At 43.7% G+C, this 24214-nt stretch overlaps 1 protein-coding gene across 4 annotated transcripts in view; it reads right to left on the reverse strand.

Annotated features, from left to right (window-relative positions):
• The window catches only part of DBNL (drebrin like), a 36935-nt gene continuing 12721 nt past the window's right edge, over nucleotides 1-24214 (reverse strand). Inside the window, exons 5-14 of one of the 4 annotated variants that reach the window (XM_028707562.2) lie at nucleotides 22408-22554; nucleotides 17850-17927; nucleotides 15458-15609; nucleotides 12204-12258; nucleotides 11684-11758; nucleotides 9382-9487; nucleotides 7673-7822; nucleotides 6192-6313; nucleotides 4616-4721; nucleotides 1-2478 (exon numbers count right to left, since the gene is read on the reverse strand). In XM_028707562.2, coding sequence (XP_028563395.2) covers nucleotides 2339-2478; nucleotides 4616-4721; nucleotides 6192-6313; nucleotides 7673-7822; nucleotides 9382-9487; nucleotides 11684-11758; nucleotides 12204-12258; nucleotides 15458-15609; nucleotides 17850-17927; nucleotides 22408-22554 — 1131 coding nt within the window. In that variant the 3' untranslated portion in view covers nucleotides 1-2338. The remainder of the gene's footprint in view (nucleotides 2479-4615; nucleotides 4722-6191; nucleotides 6314-7672; nucleotides 7823-9381; nucleotides 9488-11683; nucleotides 11759-12203; nucleotides 12259-15457; nucleotides 15610-17849; nucleotides 17928-22407; nucleotides 22555-24214) is intronic. The other 3 variants (XM_028707564.2, XM_028707563.2, XM_077919739.1) reach the window with 3 other exon arrangements.

Below are 24214 nucleotides of genomic sequence, written 5' to 3' on the forward strand. Positions count from 1 at the left end.
TAATTTAAATCACTTCATTTTATTATTATTATTATTATTCAGATCATCCTGATACAAGTCACAAGCTTTTCCCCACTCCCAAATCTTCATGCACGGCAGAAGGCTGGCAAAAAGGAGGAAATGAAGAGGAGATGCAGTGAACAGCAGCAACCGAAATAGCAATGATCCTCCAGCATGATGATTAGCAATTCTAATAAGAATCAACTCTAAAGAATTCTCTGTGGAGCCATGGCTCGTCTGCTGCAAACATCCCAAAGGGAACATGTCTTAATTGTTCCTGAATGGGAAAGATGGAATTAAGGGGGGGGGATTAAAGTATGGTCCATTCAAAATATTCCCCAAAGCTGTCAGGGCAAAAGAGGCCCCATATTCATTTGTAATGGAGAGTTACCATGGGGAGCGCTTCTGAAAAGATTTCCACTACATCTCGAGCCAATATGGTGCCCTCGAGGAGCTGCTAGACTACAACTCCCATCAACTCTGGCCATTGGCCATGCTGGCAGGGGCTGATGGGAGTTGCAGTCCAACAGCATCTGGAAAACACCATTTTGACTACCTGGAGTGGGGGCATAAGACAGAAATGCTGAATTAAAATGGAATGGATAGTTTAGCTTTAGCTTCTGCAGATCCAGAGTGAAGAAGCATGTGGAAATTAAACAGCCACTTTCTGGAAGCTGATCCCTATCTTTTTTTTAAAAAACAAAAACCTGTCACTTTCTAAAATGCCACTGAATACAACTTAGTTGGGAGATCAGCAGAGAAATGCCTTAGAATCTCTTAGTTCCATAATCACCACCACATCATGCATAAAAGCAGGGGAGACAGGACTTGAACCTTGCAAGGCCATTTCTTTTACATCCTAAGCAAACAGATCAACCTTTATAATACTCATTCTCTACCTCAGATACCTGCACAGGATGCATGTTTGAAGTTCCTTGAGAATCCTATCCAAGCTGCCTTGAGCAAGACAAAAAACAGGAATGTAAAAAATGGCTAATTGGTTTTTTTAAAAAAACAACATACACCTGTAGCTAGTACGTCATAAAGCGGTGATGCTCAGTGGGAGTTTGATGAAAGCCACTTAAAATTCAGCACCTGAACCCAGGCATGAGTCACAAACACCCTTACTAGTTTAGTACTACTAGCTGGTGTCAGAGTGATGCACAGTGTCACGCAATTACACAGCACAAATCTGGGACACTCCTGAGTGCTCAGTTGTGTCTGAGGTTTCTTTAGGTTCTGTTTTATTTGAATATTAAAGGGGAGGGGAGGAATTAATCCAAATATTATGTATATGCAACATAAGGCTTTTTAAAAAAAAAACCCAGAAAAGGTAATGCAGAAATCAAGTCCCTCACATATGAACCAAACCACACAAACATGTACAGACAGAGCATTGTATTTAAAGCAATGTGCACCACAGCTGAAAGCTAGCATTGCTTGCAGGGCATTTGTCTATTACCTGCTTTAATGGTGTTTTGTCTCTGAAGCCATGTCTCGAAGAAACATGGCAAGCTTTTACTTTAAAAGCAAGGGGGGAATTTTCCACACAGACTTAACAACCTAAAAGCCAGGCAACTTGGTCCTTGAACAAAGGTTAGAGTAGTTTGAGGGCACAATCTCCCATTCAGGAATAACTCCACTGGAATGGAAGGCAAGTTGCACAAGAACACTGGGGAGTGATCACACAAAACCATTCATTTCGACTGGGCTTGCCCTGAAGCAGCTCCTAGTGGATTGGCATCTCAAAGAAAAGGGAGCGGAGAAGCCTGCAACTCGCAATCCATTTTCTCCAAAGCAGTGCTCTGGAATAACTGTGGACTGCAGGCCCAAATCACACAGACAAGTTACACAGGCTATTAAGTAAACACAGTAGATGTTTCTTAAGATACCTCCTTATGCTATCTTAGAAAGTTTCAACACACGGAATGAAAAAATCAGTTTGCATTGGGCAGAGGGGAAAGGTTAGGAATCTATTTCTGCTAAGCACTATCTTCTAAATACTCCACACTGGTGTTCAGAGCGTCTCTCTGTGTGTTTGAAGAGGGTGTGCTAAAGGGCAATTTTTCCATTAAAAAAAAAGTGAAGGAAAGCATTATGCAATGTCAAGACTGATTCCCTACCTTCACTTGAAAAGTACCCATTAAGGAAAATTAAAAGGAGGGGAAGGAAGAGGTCTGCTTCCACTGGGCAGGGACAGATACTGCTCCAGCAACAGGGGCACAGAGCAACGAGCACTTCACTCTTAAAAAGCCACACAATTCCACCTTGAAGAATTGGATTTGATAACAGTTGTTCTTTCAGGTATTGCTTGCATTCTTCCTCCGGCAAAGGCCAATTATTCAATGAGTTCTACATAGTTGGCAGGGAACATCCCAAAGTGACCATCGGGACCGTAACCACGCCACCAGCCCTCATCGATCATCTCAATGCTCGTGATAATGTTCTCAGGGTCAAAAGAGATCTCCGTGTCATCAGCTGAAAGGTGGGAACAGACAAGATTTCAGAGAAAATACAACTACTTGTTTAAGGAGAGCATATATCCCAGCAAGAGTGCATACTCAGGACCACTTTGACACGGTTTAGTTATGCCTTAACTCAGGGTAGGCAACCAAAGGCCTGGGGGCCGGATGCGGCCCAATCGCCTTCTCAATCCGGCCCACGGACAGTCCGGGAATCAGAGTGTTTTTACATGAGTAGAATGTGTCCTTTTATTTAAAATGCATCTCTGGGTTATTTGTGGGGCCTGCCTGGTGTTTTTACATGAGTAGAATGTGTCCTTTTATTTAAAATGCACCTCTGGGTTATTTGTGGGGCATAGGAATTCATTCATATATTTTTTCAAAATATAGTCCAGCCCACCACATGGTCTGAGGGATGGTGGACCAGCCCATGGCTGAAAAAGGTTGCTGACCCCTTCCTTAACTGCTAAGAGATCCTGGCTATGTCACTTTGCTTGGCAACATTAATGCATATCTGTCTTTTAAGGGATTTTAGTTGGGGGGGGGGGGAGAGATGACATAGAATGGAACTTAACCCACCCAAATAGGAAAAGGCCTTATACCATGACAGACGACTTGTCCATCTAAGCCTAGTAGTGACTGTATCAATGGCTAGCAATTCTCCAGGGTCTCCTGTGAAGACCTTTCATATCATCTTCAACCTGATCCAATTTTAACTGGAGATGCCAGAGACTGAACCTGGGAACATCCGCCTGCAGAGCTCTACCACAGAGGTACGTTCCTTTGGCCTATCTATATCCTGAACTAGGAATGTCCACCATCCTTTAGAAAGGTGGCTGATGTCTTGGTACCAGGTTCTGCTAGAACTTTCGATACCAAAGCAGGTGCGGGCTGAGGCTTCAGTTGTGAAGTAGCCCTGCAGTTGTTAGAAAATTTATGACGCTGAAGCTAAACTGCTGTAATACTGTCAGGGAACTGCCATTGGCTCAGAGGCAATAAATAGAAGGGCAGTTGTGTTACAGGGAGCCTCCGAAAATCTTGCGAAGCAGTTCCTCTTCCGGGGAGGAGGAAAGCCTCACCTCCAGTGGGAAAGAGGTGCAAGGACCAGAGGATGCTGGTGGGAGCCTTAACACCGCTCCTGGGCAAGCCGGAAAAGAGGGAAACACGCCCTTGTCATCTCCCATCCTGCGCAGTAGCCTAATGCGCTAAGAGGGAAGGAGGTTGGGGGTAACAAAACTCTTATGTTGGGGGAGGTCCAAAAAAAAGACCACTCCCAGATTCTGCTAGCGATTGAGCCAGACATGAACTTTGGGGCTCTTCACTGTAAATAGTTTGCACCAAAATAAAGCCTGGAAAACTCAGGTCGGAGCCCTGGCTGGTCACTCTCAAGCAACCGCAACAGCCATCTGACAAATACGTTGCGTAAGGGACTGCCGTTGACAACCATCAAAGATTTCTAGATGTCATACTGCACAGCAGTCATGACTCCTGGGGGTGTCTGTGCTACCTTTCAGGGCTGGTTTTACTTATGGAACCCTCTTTTGAAAAAGGTTTCATCCCAACATATGAATGAGGTTGCATCCCCCCCCCATACGCTGCCATGCACTTTGAGATCAGCTGCAAATGCAGCCATGAATCAAGTAGAGATAGCAAGTGTTCACAGAGAAGTGCTCTTTGACCCTTTCCTACAACACATGCTTTGCGCTGTGACGAAAACCTATTGCCCCCTGTTACCATCTCTGTGGCTGTCACTGTGCAGCACAGGAAGGGATATTCCTGTTGTAGAATAAATGCACATTATCAGAATTCCTAAGAATCTCCCCAACATTTTTCTTTTTTAAAAAGGGAGATTAGACAACAGGTGCTAACAACTACAGGAAAGAGTGTGTTTCAAGTGGGGCTTCTGATAGCCAGAATAAAGGATAGTTATGCTTCACCCTTTCTGGTTCCTTCTTCCCTGGCCATCACACCAGCCACCTATTGCCCTGTCCATCCTTTAACTACTAAATTGGGACAGGACCTAATCTACTCTATAGTGGGCACAATGGGAGAAAAACACATCCTGTAACTTCTATCTAACCTGAGTGGGAACAGACTATGCCCAGAGGCAAGCATTTTGGTTAATGGAAGAAAACAAACGACACAGAACATACCAGCTTGATAATCATAGAGAGCTCGAGCGCATAAGCCTTTCCCCTCCAAGTTAAGATTTTGTTGGTAGTTATCAACATAATCATATTTAGTATCTTCGGGCTGTTCCTGCAAATGAAGAGTTAACAGAATGAAGCAGGATATGTCAAATGGTACTGACAGCTACCAAGGGTCATTAGTTTTTAAAAAAATCTTCCAGCTAAACTCCAACAAACAAAACCCATGCGTCAAATATAAGCCAGTTTATACATGTTAAAGGTGCTTGCTTGGGGGCGGGGCGTGAATTCAGAGCAAGAAGATGGAAGGGTGAAATAAGCAAATAGAACAACAGTGGCTGCATTCATGTGCCACAGTAAACCATGGGTTTTGGCTTATCATAGTTTCTTAGGCATGGGCAGTGCACTAGCCTGAACTCCATCTTCATCTCTCCCTTTGTGTGAGTGGAGAAATGAACCAGGAAGTCACACTTAAACCTCTGAACCCAAGGTGGTGACATGTCTCTCCCTAATAACCCAGGGCGGTTGAAGGGTGGGCCAGAGATCCTGGCTTGTTAGGGAGAAACAAACCACAACCCTGGGTTCAGATGTAATGTGAATACAAGCTTTATTCATTTATATGGGTCTGGAGCAAACATTCTCCCTCTGCTACTGCAAGGGCTCTTGTGCTAGCAGACAGGTAATCTAGAGCAACAGCTGCACTAGAAGAAACTTGTCATGCAACAGATTGCGGATTTTGTATTTGTTTGCTCAATCTGCTTCTACGTTCGCTTGCATAACAATGTTATGCTGGAGCAAAACAGATTGTTGGCTATTTTTCCCTATTATTGAGTTTATTAGGGTTTGCTCAAACTATGAGGGTCAACCATTATTATCTCAGAGGAGGTTAACTAAAGGCTATGGCATACTAAGTGTATCACATTTAAATTTATTGATATTTTAAAAGAAAACAAATTTTAAAAACCCAAGCAGCAAGGACAACCTTCCATCAAGATACAGGTAACATATGGTCTCCTCAAAACAGAAACAGAAAAATTGAGTATAGGATACAAAAGGCAAGTGGTGTAAAAGTATCCCAATAACTCATCCCAGGACTGATGAATGTGTGATGGGTGGGTCTTTAGAGACACCATCACTGACATACTGAATAAACGAATTCAGTCTGTTCTTCCGAGCATATGAGCTGAAGCACTATCTCGAGGGTAACCAATGGGGTGCCTTCTGGCTGCTATAGACTTCTGCTCTCATCATCCCTGACCACTGACAATGCTGGCAGTTCCAGCAAGTTACCCATGCCGTCTTCCACAATATTCCCTTCTCCCTCTCATTTTTTTGTTATACACATGCACAGGAACATGAACTGAGCACAGGGACACAAACTTGGGATTCTCCCCTAGTGTTCCACCGCCCCAAACATTTTTTCCTCATTATGCAAACCTCTGGGTTCCCTCACACCTACCGATCCCTTCCCCTTGCGCACGAGTAGCACCACTCTGGCTACATAAGCAACAGCACTCGCAAGCGGAATGTTAAGAAGCAGATTGGCATAAATAACGCAGGAAATGATCTCATGGAGACTAACCTCAGGGGGTTCATCATAGATAACTCGTTCACTAGGGGGTTCTTCGTACACAGCTTCGTGTTTCTCTTCCGGTTCGTAGGTCGGAGCGCCTGATCTGTAGTTGTTCTGCCTGACAGAATCACCTGGAAAAAGAACACGCTCTTCTGTTTCAGCCATTAGGTTTGCTATCAATTTCATCTTCTCTGAAGGGGTCTTCTTTCAGAGAAGCCACAAATACTGCACACAATCTCAAAGGCAGCAGGCAAGAGGAATGCAGGAGAAAGTTTGCTACTCAAATGGAATGATTAGGATCCATTAATGAATGGCTTGATGATGGCACCCGAACGTTATTAGATATTAGATATGAATGTAAAAGTCTTCCCATGCTTAGAGCATCAGTCGAGACATGGTTTTTTTAAAAGGATTTTTGCTGGATCTCTTTGCAGTTCTGATCACCCTATAGGTATATGGATTCACCTTTGCCACACCTCACTTCTTCCTCTCAATTAAAGTCATGCTGTGACCTTTGACTGTCACCTGTCCTATCTTCGACTAAGTATTTAAACTGCAAGCCTGTCACCAAGGAACTGTCTTTTTCAAAATGTACTGTATAACAACCCTTCATTTTTTAGTACTTTATGAAGAGTTACCCTTTGCAAAAAACAACAACATCTTTTACGATGAGAGTATCCTTCAACTTTTAAAATATATATATATATATATTATTCTGATACCTCTATATGGTGAATCTAATTCTTAAGCTTACAGATGTTTATAGCAAAATGTAAGACGATTGTAGACAATGTTCAGCCTCAATTATGAGTCCAATGATTCAATGGGAACCACCAGGTTTCCGTTTTAACTTGCAGTGCCTCCCTCATAGTCTTTGAGCATATGAGCTTCCTCAGATGATTTAGCAGAACAGCCTAAGCAGTTATATCCCTCCCTTTCTTGGCAGGTTAGTAACTTTTTACTTGCTTTCCCATTCTCTCTTCTTTAGCCACCCACTAAAACTCTTACAAATGTCAGGAATTCCCTGAACCAACTGAAAAATAATCAGCTCTTTTTTTAAGCTTGCCCGTTACAAAAGCTACTGTCTTTCCTAGAGCAAAATATAAAGATCTACATATAGTGGTATAGGGACATTTTATACAAGCAGCAGGCACACACACACACACACACACACACACACACACACACACGTGTGTGTGCGCACGCGTGCGCAAGAAGGATTTGGAAACCCACCTAGTTTTTTAAATGTAGCTAGGTAGCCCAAGGAATATTTAGGGGGGAAATATTTTGTTTTAATGGAATGGAAACAAAAAGAGTTTTAAGTATACACCTCCCCACGAAACTAGATTTCAAGTTGTGTTTGTTATACACTCCTCCTTCACTATGCTTGGGACAAACAGATCATGGGTGACTACCTGAACATCTTCAGCTATTAAAAACCTGCCATAATCAAGGAACTGAACCCATAAGCTCTCTTATATTAGCTTTACCAAGTTCAGGAACGGGAGAGACTGGAGGTGTATCGTGTACAGACGAACGGACAACAGGAGGAGGGTGAACATCTTGCACGGCAGGGTGGACAGGGGATACGGGAGCCTCTGCTTGACTGTTCTGCTGGAGAAAGGGGCTCCGCAACTTGCCTGGGAAAGGGGGCACATCAATACAACACACAAAATGGTGAGATAGACGCATCTTTCCGCGGCCATTCACTAAGCAGCCCTTAGACAACCCATGTGATTTAGTTCATTATTGCCTTCATGATAACCATTTTAGTATACGCAGTACTACTTTTTTATTGTGATGTTACCATTTTATAGCTGTTAGTTGTCTCGGTCAGCTATTACAGAGATAGACATAAGCCACATTTTTATAATGAACAGACAGACGGAAAATAGAATGGTTTAGAATGCTGCTCTTTTCATTACTATCTGCACTCTGGTCCCATAACTATGGCTTACCAGTTCAGACACTGTGTCTAAAAAAAACCCCATTGTCTTTAAATACTTGTTTAACCATTCAGGGATAAGGAACATACAATGCTCTGAATTTTGTTGCACACCACCTCCTATCAGCCCCAGCCAGCATGCCCGATGGGAAATGATGGGAGCTGCAGCCCAATAACATCTGTGCCAAACCATAGTTAAATTTCCTTAGCTTTTATACAGAATGATCAGAGTATAATTGTATGTAGCATGGCATATTGGAAAGCATCTGTCCTGGAAAATAACCGCCTCCAAGTTCTTCTGATCCTGTTTAAGGGTGCAATCCTATACTGAGGAACTACAGGATTTGGAGAAAGGATTTGGAGTAAACCCCTGTTATACCATGCTAGTATAACAGTCTACCAGGGAAAACACTCCACTTGCAAAGAGAACAGCTGAAATGGAACGGTCGTAGGTAAGGCTTGGATGTTACAGGGGTGAATGACACATATGTCAAATTGTATACCCCTTCAATACAGTGTCACCCCTTCCTAAATGTTGTGACTTTGCATCAGCCCAGTTCCCTAGTGCCTAGAAAGTCTCTCCCATCGACTTAAATGGAAGGATGAGAAAAAGGCAGCTGCCCCAGCAGAAGGGACTGCCACATCCACATCACCCAGTGATGGTGCAATGGGACACAGTGACAGAAACCAGTGCACGGAAACACCGTTTACCTTCCCGCCACAGTGGTACCTATTTATCTACTTGCACTGGTGTGCTTTCAAACTGCTAGGTTGGCAGGAGCTTGGACAGAGCAACAAGAGCTCACTCCGTGGCAGGGATTCAAACCACCAATCTTCTGACTGACAAGCCCAAGAGGCTCAGTGGTTTAGATCACAGCGCCACCCACGTCCTCACCTCAACATGTACCTTGCCTTGGGACTGCAGACCCAATCACCCAGTGCTCAGCCCCACTCTAGCAGGTAGGATGGCGGCAGGATAGAGCATTCCACAAAGGAAGGAGGAAGACTTTCTATGCAAAGCAGCAGGGGACTGAACTCGTCCCAAGAGCCAACAGTGAGAGGGGAGAGCAAAAGGGGCTTGTTGACTCATGTAGGGGCTCCTGCTCACTGTCTGTGAGGGTGGGGGATACAAATATCGCACAATGTGCTGAAGGGACTAAGCATGTTTCAGCTACAAAGGCCATTCCGCTGGTATATTTGCAATGAATCTCCAGTCCCAGCGTAATATCAGTATAGAATTGCTCTGTCAGATACCTGGCTGGGAACTGACGACTGCACCATCCGTGGACATGGACCTCTCCTTTTGTTTGAAGATGTCACGAGGATTCACTGATCTTTGTCCTATTATTGATGCTGCTTCCTGCGCAGAGAGAAAGATTTACTGAATCCCAAGGAAACATTGCAATGGGGGCGGGGGCGGGCGTGGATTTAGAAATAGCATCAATGCTTCCACCTGACTTCAGCATGCAAAGGGAAGTGCTGTTGTTGGCTGCCAATATATTACCGCTCATTCATCATCACTAACCAATTCACTGGCAAAATCCAGGGATACAGGAAAGTCTTCATGGTTTCTTTTAGGACTAGAAGACTCTGCATGTCACAGGAAAAAATGAGGAAACACTTCCACAGGTTGATTTGCTAAAATTCCCTGGACATTTTTATCAGGTTAAATTGGTTACCCTGATGAAAAGCAAACTTCTATGCATCACCGTTCTAGCTTTGTTTTTACAGTGGTACACACTTATCCTGGCCCTGCAAAGATATTTCACTATTTCAAGGTCAGATAGTAAGGCTGCTCAGAAATGCGAGATTCTTGTGCAAAACACAACCACCATGTGTATATCCTTTGACTATGTTCATTATTGAGGAGTGACCTGGAGTTGTTTAATGCAGCAAGCTGGATTTTGAATTAGTTCCACTATTAGGAAGATTCAGAAGCAACCTTGTCAATAAAAGAGAAGGACCCTCACAAATTTGCTGAGTGTTAGCAAGAAGGCATAACTTGTGCAGTTCAAGAAGCTCAAAGGGAGTACAGGTGCCCATGAGAAAACCAGCCATCTTGCAGTAAAAAAGAGATTTCTCAAGAAACAGTCCATGCTCCTCTGAAAGGGAAAGAGGAAATGGGGAGTTATCAGGAGCCCCACATGCAACTGGGCAAGTCTTAAGAGTCCAAGTCAGAGTATCAAAAAGGTGAAGAAGAGATCCAAGAGACCGAGAGAGGATCCAGCTAAGAGATATCACCCAAGACCGCCACCAGAGGAGAAGACCCAGCCTATGTCATTCTAACGGAACAGCAGAGCAGGCAGTAATACATACAGGGAGTTCAGCTGACAAGTTTGCAAGAGCCATTTGACTGGAGGACGGCTTTAATAATAGATTCTGGATCTTCATGCGAACGAGCATCCAAAAGCACGTATGCGCAAAAGCACATGTGTTTGTGTGTGCATAGCTACTGCATTATAACTTCTTGTGGAATATCCCCAAACTTGAGGTTATGGTTTATAAAACATTATGCAGCCATTCCAGCAGTTATACACAGTTTTGTATTTCACTACTTGCCTGGCCGCCAGTGAGTTGTAAGATGAGGTGGTACATTTCTTACTGGACGCGAAGAAAGCAAAGCGCTCTCTTCCTCCTGCACACTCAGTGCAGAAACTAACCGTGCAAATGTTCAAGGTGAGCTTGCAGAGAAGGGACCGAGAGCTCTGCTAGCCAGACCCTCTTGTGGGTAAAAGGAGGCTGGCAAGAATTCTGGAAGCTGGTAACTTTGGTAAGTTTATCTACAAGTAATGCATGAGGTGAGAAATAGTTGTGCTCAATAGTTGTGGTCACTTTTAAGAACAGAACCAAGGTTTCATAATCTTGGTGAAGGTCTGGCCAACAGCTCTCTGCAACACCAGCCGAAAATTCAAATGCAAGTTTTTTTTGGAAGGCACAAAAGCCAAGAAGTGTATGGTGGAAATTGCACGTGTGTGTCATGATTTGAGCACTCAAAGACTACTAGTACCCTGCTTCTCCAGGAGAGCAATTGCAAAACTGAGCTGAGGCCACAGAAGTGAATCAAGAAAAAGTAGTGATTGTTTGTATACAAAGCATATACAATCATAAGTGGTCAGGAAAATACACTGGAAGCTATCACCTCCATAGAAATCCCACCACCACCACCTGAGTATAGGCAGATTGTGGAACTCATTGCCTCAAGATGTGCTGAAGACCAAGAAATAAGAAAGAATGGAAGATTCTCTATGAATGATCAGGCTTTCCAAACCAATAAGAGGTTTCGCAAAGGTACGCAGCTTCTTTCTGATCCATATATAAAGCATTTTATTTATTTATTTATTTTGACAGAAGCATGCAGTGTAGAAAACAGTGAGTGTACTGGGACAGATAGATTATAGTCCTTTCAACAAAGCAGTTGGTATTGCTGCTTTGACCCAGTATTGAGAAGCAATGTAAAAAGAACAAATTTGGAGATGCAGATCACTCTGAATGCTAAGGAGTTACAAAGCCTGTGTAAGAACGAAGTAGGACTGTCAAGGATCTTTCTCCCATGTACCTGAGCTTTCTCCACAGACTCACTCCTCCTTCGGAAACCCTTCTGCATCTTGCTGAGGTCTTCTTCCTGCTCCTTCTGTAATATAAGATGACTCCCTTACACCCATGGTAAGGTCAAGCAGAGGCAGTTCTCAGTCTATACGTCTGCACTCTGGAAGATGGAACCAACTCAAGAGAAATGAGACTTAGGTATATGATGAACATGAAGATCAGCCTTTGCTCTGAACTGCTTTGCCCAGTCATGCAGCCTGCCTAAGAAAATGATGACCAACAGACACCACCGAATCCAGCTCTCCGTACCACACTTAAAAATGAAATGGACCTTTAAGCCGTGAATGATGAACAGCATAAGAAGCATTTAGAGATTCACAGTTAGAGCCCAGTGATTGCCTGCAAGTATCAAGACAGGACTTGGTGCTGTTCTGTGTGATCTTCGCAGGCAGCACAGCTCCCTCTGTATTCATAAGTCTTTTAAAAAGAACACTTGGAACAACAGGAAAAGTGACAATTTCAGACCTTACCCATTGTTGTTTTTCTTTATTGACTGACTCTGTTTCCTGCTGTTGCTGGAATTTCCTGCAAATTAAAACAAAAACAAAAACCTCCACAGTTAAACGAAGTTATGTCAATGACGGTTCAAATATTCAACATAAAAGTGCTCCTCTGTATTCAGACTCAACCTGGCGTTCAACTGGGATAGAAACCCAAGAGTTTGCACCCATTCCTATTACCCAACATAACCAATTTTGTCCCCAGGTCCCATTTAAGAAGCTAGTGTTAAGCTTTAAAGACTTAAATGATCTGGGGCCAAGATAACTGGAGGACTACCTCATCTCTGCATATGGATACATGGTGCACAACTCATTGCTCCCCTCTTACAAGGGGATTACAAAGGAACATCAGGAGAAACTTCCTGATGGTGTGCGTTGTCTGAAGGTGGTAGACTCTCCTTCAACAGAGGACTCTAAAACAGAGGCCGGATGACCAGCCATAACAGATGCCATAACAGTAGATGAGGACAGACTGCAGCTGAGCGCAGCGAAGACTGTAGAGAGTGTGATTTTTAGAGCGTCAGACTAGGACTTGGGAGATGAGGATTCAACTCAATTCCAACTCAGCCATGAAATTCACTGGGTGGCCCTGGAGCCTAACCTACCCCTCATAAGTTGCCGTGAGCGTAAAATGGAGGGGTGCAGAAAGAAGAACACTACTGTGAGCTCCTTGGAAAAAAAGGAGGAATATAATAAAGGCAATGTATATATATAATATAATGCTTTGCATGTAGAAAGACCCAGGTTTAATTTGTTAGCACGTCCCAGTGCTGCTGGGGTAGAAAGACAATCCTGGACTAGACAAGCCAAAAATATGACTCACTGTTAATGGAGCTTCCTACATTCCAGATTTCCCGCATTAGCAGAGTATTGGACTAGATTACACTTGAGGTCCCTTCCAACTCTGATTCAGAAATGAAGTGAGTGGGCACAAAAGACTTTTCAATTAGAGAGTACCATGGTTATAGAATTCGTTCCCAAGGAAAACAAGCCTCCCACCCAGAACTGGATCTTTAAGAAGGCTTTTAAATTGCTAGCGCTGCTTTTTTTAACGAAGATGCTTCAGACTTTTTATTTTCATAATATAGCAATTCCAAGAAGACAAACCACATATATACACACACAAGACACACACACACACACACACACACACACACACCAGTAATAAGAGAATGCTATCCTGAAAACTAGCATTTAAAATGGTTTATGAATAAAATCCAACACACTGCAAATGTCATGGCAATTCTTTCCTTCTTTCTTAATAGATCCGTGTCATCCATAAAACATTACCCTACACTTGCAGCTGTGCACATTTAGCTGAAGTTAACACACACAGTAATAATCCCATATCCCATTCTGCACTTAACTCCAAAGCTAACCTATGATTATAACCCAAAAATACATTTTTATGGTTATATGGAATATTATACCAAGTTATACTCTGCCTTTTCCAAATACTTCAGTTTTTATGTATTCTGCTATTTTTATGTAGCGCACATGTATTTAGTGGTCTATGTTGTTTTTATTTTACACTTTTTGCTTTCTCAAAACTAAGCTTAAAAGAGTGAAACAGGAAAACCATCAGCAAGCTCAAATTCAATTTTTAGCGCATTACGCCGAAGAACAGTTTCCTCAACCTTCGGAGCAGAAATACTTTTGAAAAGAACTACAAGGAAGTCCCCCTAAAGATCTGTCTCTACAGAGCCAGGATAATTTTGGCTGCGCACTTCAGGGGTATTTCCCCTGGGCTCACTGAAGTCTGGCGACAGGAACACCACAGGACTTTTAACAACATATCCCCCACCCCAAATTTCTTTGCTGCCACATCACTGAGACGTAAGCCAGGAACAACATACCATCTGACCTAAGCCCTGCTCTCAAGAGACAATTACTTCTGGGGTCGGCAGGGCACGGCAGGAGAGGGGGACATTATTTCATCTGGGATTGTCACAGGGTGTCCTCAAGGGGGCTACTCTTTTGAAAGTGCTGCAAGTGCTCCATTTTCTGAAGAGTGTAAGATTCTCTCTTTTTTGCTGCTTACTGTTATAGCAGATGCTATTCTGCCTCCTCTTTAAAGTACAGTGGTACCTCGGTTTTCGAACGTAATCTGTTCCGGAAGACTGTTCGGTTTCCAAAACGTCTGAAAACCGAGGCACAAAGGGCGGCCTGCAATCTCAGTGGAGAATTTTTTTAAAAAGGCGCGTTCAAAAACAGAAGCATTTAACTTTTGGGTTTTTGGCGTTCGAAAACTGAGAAGCTTCCAAGACGCTCGAAAACTGAGGTACCACTGTATAGTGGTACCTCGCGCTAAGAACTTAATTCGTTCTGGGGGTCCGTTCTTAACCTGAGGTACCACTTTAGCTAATGGGCCCCCCTGCTGCCGCCACACAATTTCTGTTCTCATCCTGAACCAAAGTAATTAAGCCAAGGTACTATTTCTGGGTTAGGGGCATCTGTAACCTGAAGCGTCTGTAACCCGAGGTACCACTGTATCTTAATTTATCTGTACTGGAGATAATTTGATTTTAAAACAAAACAAAACCAGGGCTATACTGTATATCTTTTAAATATTTAACACTCACTCCTATTCCAAAGAGAAAAGAAATATTTCTGCAGATTGTTGTGAAGGTTCAAATCACCTCCCCAACTATGAAATTTACTGTGTGGCCCTTGGAAGGTCAGACTCTCAGCCCAACTATTCTCATCATTGTTGAGATGCTAAAGCGCTGCTCTGAGCTCCCGGGACAACACTGGGAGGACTTTTACAGTCACAGGAAAGCAGTGCATCAGAAAGACTGGCATAGGCCATTGCATTGACGACTTCCTCCGGATCTGTAACAACATAACTCACAGGAAACACGCTTAGGCAAGTAAATGAAAAAACTCAATGTTTGCTTGGGTTCACAAACTGCATTGCTTGGCTCACTATTTGGGGCTTCCTGTGTGGTTTTGGGTGGGTTGAGGGAAAAGGAGCAATGATATGAATGAGCAAGGTCAGCACCCCAGAGAAGATAAGCCACGTATATCCCGAATAGAGTTCGACTCCAATCTTGAAAGACAAAAATCATTAAACTGAAGCCGTAAATTCTCAGGCTGGATTCACAGAGGCGTAAGTGGTACTTCTCCCCAGCAATTTTCTCTTCGCAGAAATTAGAGTGCCAATATATCTTTGCTCAACTGAGGTAGCAATTAATGTGGCTTTTGTTAAGATTAAACAGACTCACTTCTGAGCATCTATCTCACTGGATCGCTCCTTATATCTTCGCTCGCGCAAAGTTGCTTCCTGCAATTCCCGCTCTCGGCGCTCTTTCTCCAGACGCTGACGCTCCTCCTCTGCTTTCCTCTTCTCTTCTAGTCGGCGGTTCTCCTCATCTTTCTGAAAGGGTGAGCGCAACAAGTCCGAATTAAAAGCAGCCACCTTTGAAGAATAGGTTACTTCCCCCCCTTCCACCAGACGTGAATCTTAGTCTACTCACACTCTATGTTAAAACATTCACCCAGCCCCTCAAAATTACTAGCTTTGCCTCTGTCATGTCTAATGTAGAAGCACAATGGAAGAGGAATGGAGGAAGGGATCTGGGCCTCTGCCACCGGCCCACTGAGTTTCTGTGCTGTTTATGTGGGAGTGGGCATCCAGCATGGGAACAAAGAAAAGGGACGCGGGTGGCACTGTGGGTTAAACCACAGAGCCTAGGACTTGCCGATCAGAAGGTCGGTGGTTCGAAGCCCCGCGACGGGGTGAGCGCCTGTTGCTCGGTTCCTGCTCCTGCCAACCTAGCAGTTCGAAAGCACGTCAAAGTGCAAGTAGATAAATAGGTACCACTCCGGCGGGAAGGTAAACGGCGTTTCTGTGCGCTGCTCTGGTTAGCCAAAAACGGCTTAGTCATGCTGGCCACATGACCTGGAAGCTGTACACCAGCTCCCTCGGCCAATAAAGCGAGATGAGCACTGCAACCCCAAAGTCGGCCACGACTGGACTTAATGGTCAGGGGTCCCTTTACCCTTTACCTATCCCTCCTCCACTAGCCTGCCCTGTTTCTATGGCAGCTGCGCATGAGGTGAATTCGCATCCTGCTTGTCCAGTACAGGAACATGGAAATTTGCCTTATACCAAGTCAGACCATTGGTCCATCCAGCTCAGTATTGTCTACACCAGGGTTTCCCAAACTTGGGTCTCCATCAGGGGGTTTTTTTGGACTACAATTCCCATCATTCCTGACCACTGGTCCTGCTAGCTAAAGATGATGGGAGTTGTAGTCCAAAAACTGACGCGAGACCCAAGTTTGGCCTACACTAACTAGCAGTAGTGGGCTAGTGGTAAAGGAACAGACTGTTCTCTTTGGCACAAGCCCGGTAGGTTTCTATTTATGATGTGCAAGAGGTTCGCCTGCTGGGTGCCTAGCGTAGTAACAGAGCAGGCTGGTGGCAGCCCTCTTGGTTTCGATGCTTGATTTGGAGAAGAGAGCTTCACCCACTCTGTCTTGCTGGAGAAAGGATGGGGTGATTTCTGTCTCCACTGTTAGCCTGTAGATGAAAATGAGGAATCCTTCCTTCTTCACTACCCAGCACAGAAATGCAGTGGATTGCCGAAGAAAATGCAAGGCTTTTCCATACCTCTTCTGGCAGCCTGGCCACTTGCCTGGGCAAAACATCTAATTTGCCTATGGTGGCCGAGTTAAAGGTTCAAAATTATGTAGTATTGAATGGTTGCACCTTAGTTCTTTTCCATTTTTAATGCCGACAAGTCGACTTATCACCTTCTACTCCTTATTCTAACGCACTTTACAAATAACTCATGCGCCGCTCTATGAGGTCAGCGCAATACAGAACTCCACCATGAATGGTAATTTCTTTATTTCCAGGGCCCTCCCCTGGAAGGTGCTTCAACGTGCCTCTTTCACAGTAGGACAAATAATTTATATTTTTTAAATAGCCCATCACATCCTGAAGGTTCAGGACATATAAACAGAACAATGCTCACCCACCACTCAAATAATTTATCTGCACAACATTTTGATTTCTCTCTCCATGCCCAAGTGAAAACTTAGCTCCCAAAACTAGTCCGTCTACTGGGCTCAGTAGACTAGACTGCTCTGAAAATTGGTGTTCCGAAAATTGTCCAGGGCTTGGACTCTGGAGAATTTGCATTGAGAAGGGAGTTCTGTCAGTGGTGAACAGCCGACTGCTGTTCTCACCTTTTCGATCTGAACCAGACAAAGAACTGTTGTCATTAAGAGGGGTGACTTGAGTGGATCTCAGAGATTTTAATGGAGTCTAAGTCATTCAGGGCTCCACGGGTCATACCCAGCTACTTGAATTGTGCCTGGAAGTGAACAGAAAGCCAGTGCAAAGGGACTGCTGGCACAACACCCTTTCGGCGGATGCCAGGAAATACTTTGGACAGGAAGCACCAATATAAATGAAAATGTAACCAAAACGCTTTACAGCCTCTCTGATACAGATTAGTTACAAACACAGACTCTGCTCCACTGGTTTGAAACTAATTGCTTTTGCTTTGCAAGGAATGAGATAAAGCATGCAATGAAAACATGAGGGAACTGCAAGACCACCCCAGCAAAAACAGGCACACGGAAGTTGTTCGAATTAAGTACATACCTCTGCTTTGGCCCAGAAGCTATCTTTGCTGACTCTTTTGATCTCGGACATGGCATTTGTTTTCTGGTAGACCGAGCCCTGTTGTGTAAGAGGATCACAGAGTTTAAAAAACATCCTTAGTTGCTATTAGTTGTTAAATAAAATGCATGGAAGCTGCTAAGTCTACACTTCTTAGAGCCGCATTATACTGAATTTGGGAAGTGTTAACAAAATACTTTGTATATTCTACTCAAACCATTACAGAGGATATTCAGATTGAGACTATTCCCTGGCTGCAACGGTCTTGGGGATGGAGGTAATAAGAATGCATTAAGCCACATTTTAACTCCCATCTGTGAGCTCAGCTACGCAGGAAAGTCCAAGCCTTACAGGGCCAAGTAATTTTACTAGCCAGTCTGCCCATCTACATAGTAAAAGTAATAGTAATAGTAGCAATAATAATATTATTTATATGCCACCCATCTGACTGGTTAGAGATTGCAAACAAGTACAATTCAAGAGTATGCATTAGCACAATGCTCATACACAGTAAACGATGGTTTGTGGCTTGCTAGGATGTGAAAATGTGGCTGCTAAAGAGGAAAAGAATAGAAATAAGATTTTTCAAGGGGAAGAGGCAACAGAACTTCAAAAGGGCAAGAAAAGGAGGAAGGAAATATTTGCAGCGGGGAATGCTTCACTGATCAATGATCAAGAAAATGTATCTTTGCTTTCTGCAAATCTTCCAGTACAAATAAGGTTTTAAAAAATGCAATCAGTCATATCAGCGGCCGATTCAGAGCACACATGTGGGGCAATGGCAGGTATGAACTCCAAACAGGATCAGCAGCATTATCCAGATCCATTCAGAAGTCACAAAGCAAAAAGATAAACTCTCTCTCTCTTGAGGATGCAGGTACTGAAATTTGTAAACGTCCATTTTCTTTTTGCAAATTTCTACTTAATTTCCACGTTCTTCCGCCTACAATCACTTTCATCTTCCAAAACAGTTTGTTGGAAGGCCAAATTTAACTCCTATAAACACAACCTCAAAAATAACTCATCCAGATATTAAATAAATTAATCTGAGAGCATATGAGAAGTTGATTAAAACAGGCAATTAATTTTAAAACCTAAAATCTTCCAAAAAATGTTACAAACAGAAACCTAACAGAGAAGAAAAGACAATTTACTATTGACCAAGCGCTTCCTAAACCTGATGTCTTAATTTTTGCATAGCTAAATGCTCCCAACATCTAGTGAGTGATGTTGATACATAGGGTAATCCTGGTCAACGAAATGCAAGGACCTTTCAGCAATATATTGCATTTGACATTTTAAAGCTTCCTCATGAATTTTTCCAACAAGAATTATGGGGCACTTACGCCTGCCTCCCCCCCCCCCAAAAAAAAAGGTGGAAGGAAAGATCTTTAGGTAGCACACTGTTTCCCGCAGAGAGGATTTTATGACTAATCAATTAAGACTTGCCAGCAGCTATCTAGAAGCATGACAGTGGGAGAGAGAGGCAGATTTCCAGTTTAAGAATACTAATGCAGTGGTAAGTAAAGGTAAAGGTACCCCTGCCCGTACGGGCCAGTCTTGACAGACTCTAGGGTTGTGCGCTCATCTCACTCTATAGGCCGGGAGCCAGCGCTGTCCGCAGACACTTCCGGGTCACGTGGCCAGCGTGACAAGCTGCATCTGGCGAGCCAGCGCAGCACACGGAACGCCGTTTACCTTCCCGCTAGTAAGCGGTCCCTATTTATCTACTTGCACCCGGGGGTGCTTTCGAACTGCTAGGTTGGCAGGCGTTGGGACCGAGCAGCGGGACCGCACCCCGCCACGGGGATTCGAACCGCCGACCTTTCGATCAGCAAGCCCTAGGCGCTGAGGCTTTTACCCACAGCGCCACCCGCGTCCAATGCAGTGATACCTCGGGTTAAGTATTTAATTTGTTACACTGAATTCCAGGGGCTTCCCGTGTGACCTCTTTTGTGTCTTTTCTAAGTCCACTTCCTACAGTTTTGTAACAAAAATATACCAAGAATGAACTAATGTGTTACTGCAATATTAACTATTTACACTATTATTTACAGTGGTACCTCGGGTTACATACACTTCAGGTTAAATACGCTTCAGGTTACAGACTCCACTAACCCAGAAATATTACCTCGGGTTACGAACTTTGCTTCAGGATGAGAACAGAAATTGGGCTCCGGCGGCACGGCAGCAGCAGGAGGCCCCATTAGCGAAAGTGGTGCTTCAGGTTAAGAACAGTTTCAGGCTAAGAATGGACCTCTGGAATGAATTAAGTACTTAACCCGAGGTACAACTGTATTCAGTTTGATAATTCAGTGAGAAAAGTCAGATTGTGCTGCAGCAAACGGGTAGGTTGCACAAGTGGTAGCTTTGAGATAACAGGAGTATCTGAACTGAAGATACTGGTCCAGGGGCATCCTGTGTTCTTCTGCATCTTTCTACACCTATTCTCAATAGCACATTCACCTGCATCTTCAGAAGAGGACAGGAGCCCTTATTCCACCTGTCTGAAGTAACAGCCTTGGATTTTTATGAAAACATAATCTCTGACAGAGGTGATTTTCACAACCAATTCTATACAGTAAATAAGGTTATGCTACCCATCAGATCCCAACGTATTCTTGTAGAGTTTGTCATGTCAGTCTATATTTCTCAGGAGCTCTGAAAACTACCTGTTTCCCTTAAAACCAGGAATGGTGAGTCCCCACCCCCCACTGAAGGCATCGTCTCCTTTGTGGTTGTCAGCGGTTGCATGTGGGAAGGAAGCGAGACTAACACCATCCTACAAACACACATTCCATCTTGCACAATTTCTCTTTTTAAGATTCTTAAAAAATTCTTAAGAAAATGAGAGAGCATAGAGGGTGTTCTTAAATTAAGGTGATACTTTACTCAACAATCCCCCCTACACATTTATTTTATTTTTTATTACTTGTATATATAGCCTGCTCTGCACCAAATAATGGGTTGCCAAAATGTCACAGTTAAAACAAATTCAGTTTGAATTATTATTATTATTAATTTATTATTATTATTATTATTATTATTATTAACAACAACAACAACAACAACTGAATTTCTATACCGCCTTATCCATAGCTGTCAACGTTTCCCTTTTTTTAAGGGAAATTCCCTTATTCCGAATGGGATTCCTCCCAAGAAAAGGGAAAAGTTGACAGCTATGCCTTACACCCACAAGTCTCAGGATGGTTCACAGAATAAAATCAGAATATAAAACCACAAAATACATAAAAATAAAAAACAACCCAATACCCCCACCCCACCCCGCAAAAAACCACATCTTAAAAGGGCATAGGATGTCAATCAAATCAACCAAAGGCCTGGTTAAAAAGGAACGTTTTTAAATGAAATGCAAACCCACCTGTGAAAACACAAAACCCACCAATGACAAAACAGCAGCAGAATCACAGGAGGAGGGGACACATCCGCCAAAAGGCCTGGGTAAAGAAGTGCAGCCTGACCAATGGCGAAAAACCAAACAATGGCGGAGGGCACACATCAGAGGCGAAGGCATTCCACACAAAAAGCCCTCCTCAAACCACAGAGGGCAATGGCCCTAACAACAAGGCCTTCCCGTTGATCTTAACACCTAGGCAGGTTGATGTGGGAGGAGGCATTCCTTCAAGTTGTTCATGTATACCCCATCCAGACCCCTCATTCAACCTAGCCTCACAAACATACACACACACGATTCATACACACCAAACTAAATCCAATCTTTCAAACCACTCTGCCCTCTCGATCCAGCAGGGCGAGGACTGCCTTCCCTCCTCTAGCACAGATACCTTTTGAAAGCACGAATCCTGGTGGCTTTTTTTTAATCAGTTGAGATTTCCAACCATGCAGCAGCTAAGTGGAAAACAGGAGCTGGCTTTACATTGAGTAATTGGTTATCAAGAGGCTGGGAAATAGCTGAGGGGTCTCGCTTTAAAAAGGCACAATTTGATACTATATGGTTCTTCTTTTTTTTTGTCACTTGTGTTAATAAATCAGTTGCCTCATTTAAACCTCCTGCAACAAATGCTACCTTAGGGATTTCTTTATGTACTGGCTTTATGGTGGAATGGCTATTCTTCACTTTCAGTTTGTTGTTTTTGCAAGCTTACTGAAACCATTTTTTACAAAAAAAAAAGCACTGTTTTTGAAGACTCCATCCTTGCAAAGAACTCTTCCTTGGAACATCCTGCTCTCCCTGGAACACCTTCCTTGGAGCTTGGAATGGAAGAGGTGGGCCTTCCAGAAGCATTGTGAAGCCCCAGATTCCCCAATTATTATTTTTTAAACAGACGAAATCTAATCCCTTGTCTCTTCACAACATGAGCTCCTAAGTTGAAGCTCCAAGACAAGCTGCTTCTGTGAAGCAACACATGCCATACAAACTATTAGCCTTCGGTATAGGGTATTTATTTTAGCTCAAGTGCCAACAAAATGTTCTCAGCAGCCCAACCAGTCCATTCACCGCAATGTTCCTCCTCCTGTATGCCACAACCAAGGCTACCAAGAGCTCAGAGCAACTCACCACTGGAGTCTGAGGACCTGCCTCCTGGAACTTGCTGCCCTCTTTATGAAAGTTGTAGTTTGCTCCCGAAGCCTTGGCCACTTTCTCTGTGATGACATCTGGCTCCACATCCTCGTCGGCCCGAGCATTTATTGTCACATGAGCACCCTGAAATGAGATGCAGAGAAGGGAGAGCTAGAGGGCAGGAGAGCGTCATCAGTCAGTCCAAGACTAAATCCTGCTCTAGTGAAGGGCAATCTGGAATCTCTCTCTTCTGCCAGAACATTCAACACAAAAGGACCCCCCCCCCCCAAGGTGGCTTGCAAAAAAACAATCCCCCTCCAAAATGTATCTGAATGCTCTGAAGTGGTATTTCCTTCCCCATAAGCTCCAAGTTTTTGTAGCTTTTCCGCTACTTTAATCTCATCTTGCATTCCTGACTTCTGGCAATAAGCAGTAACTCAGCTGCAAATTTCGTAGTCTCCGCCACCCATATCTCCTAGGACTGCACTGTGCAGAGACTGGGGATGAGAAATCAGAAGGTTCCAGTTGTGCTTTAGGTGAGCTGCTGGGTGATGAAAGTAGGGCTGGGTGTAATATTGCTATATCATCCAAAACCGTTTGAAGTCCGTATCTTGATAACAGTTTCATAATTTTTGACATGGCAATTTATGTGTGTGCTGTGCAAAAATCACAATGTTTGAAAAAACACAAAGCCAGCCAATGCTTCTCTCGACTCATATAACCCCTGTTAACTCTACCAGCTCAGCAAACCCCTGCCTCCTGCAGGGGTAAGTGAATCACAAGAGCAGGAACTGGCAAAAATCACAATGCGGGGGAAACCGCGAAGCCAGCCAATGCAAATTGCCAGTTGCCTGTATGTAATGGTCTGAGAACCTCACTACATTTGAACCTATTTCCTACAAATAGGAATCTTGTGCACATACGTATTTGGAAGTATTGTGGTCCTGAGCTGTTTAAGGCTTTATAGGTCAAAACCAGCACATCAAATTGGGTCTGGAAACTAATTGGAAACCAGTGCAGACGGGCCAGGATTGGGGTCAAATGCGCAAACCATCTTGCCCCACCTGGCCACCGAATTCTGCACCGGCTGAAGTTTCTGAACAATCTTTGGAGCCAGCCCCATGTATAACAAACCGCAGTAATCTAACCTAGAGGTTACCAGAGCATAAGACAACGGGAGTTAGGGGCGCAACTGGGCTCAGACATATAAATTACTAAAACCATTAGTCTAATCCACTCCTGCTGTGAGGAGAAAAATCCGTAAGGATAAATCCTGCCCTACCCCAAGTGCTTTGTATGTGGGTCAGGAAATAAAAACAGATGAATACAAGAAAGGTTCAAGGAGCCCAAACTGCGTGGATGTGATAACGGGGAAATATAAGGATTGCTGTCCTGCAGGAAGGATGTTCGCTTTGGTATGGCTTGATATTGCTCACTGCTTACTGAATGGCTTCTGACTGGTTAGTGGCTATTTCAAGTTGCAAGAGCAGTGCTGCCAGGTCAGATTAAAGTTCTATCTAGTTTTGTTGCTGGGGGCCAATTAGGTTTCAAGACTAGCACCGCCTGTCTGGCAGCTGCCTATTCCCTACTGCTTGCTTTCTAATCGGGAATTACAGAGCACTGTTAAGTCTCCAGTGCTCTTCCCCCACCCCAAAAGTGACTCATAGGAGGTGACCCCACAAAACCTCCTACCACTCGGGGAGCACAGAGGTCCACACACCCCAAACTCCTGATACAACTTGACCACAGAGCCATTTATATGGGAGGGCATTCAGCTGAAAGGAAAGACGACTATGGAAATAAA

Source organism: Podarcis muralis, chromosome 15, assembly GCF_964188315.1.
Source record: "Podarcis muralis chromosome 15, rPodMur119.hap1.1, whole genome shotgun sequence".
Taxonomy (NCBI): domain Eukaryota; kingdom Metazoa; phylum Chordata; class Lepidosauria; order Squamata; family Lacertidae; genus Podarcis; species Podarcis muralis.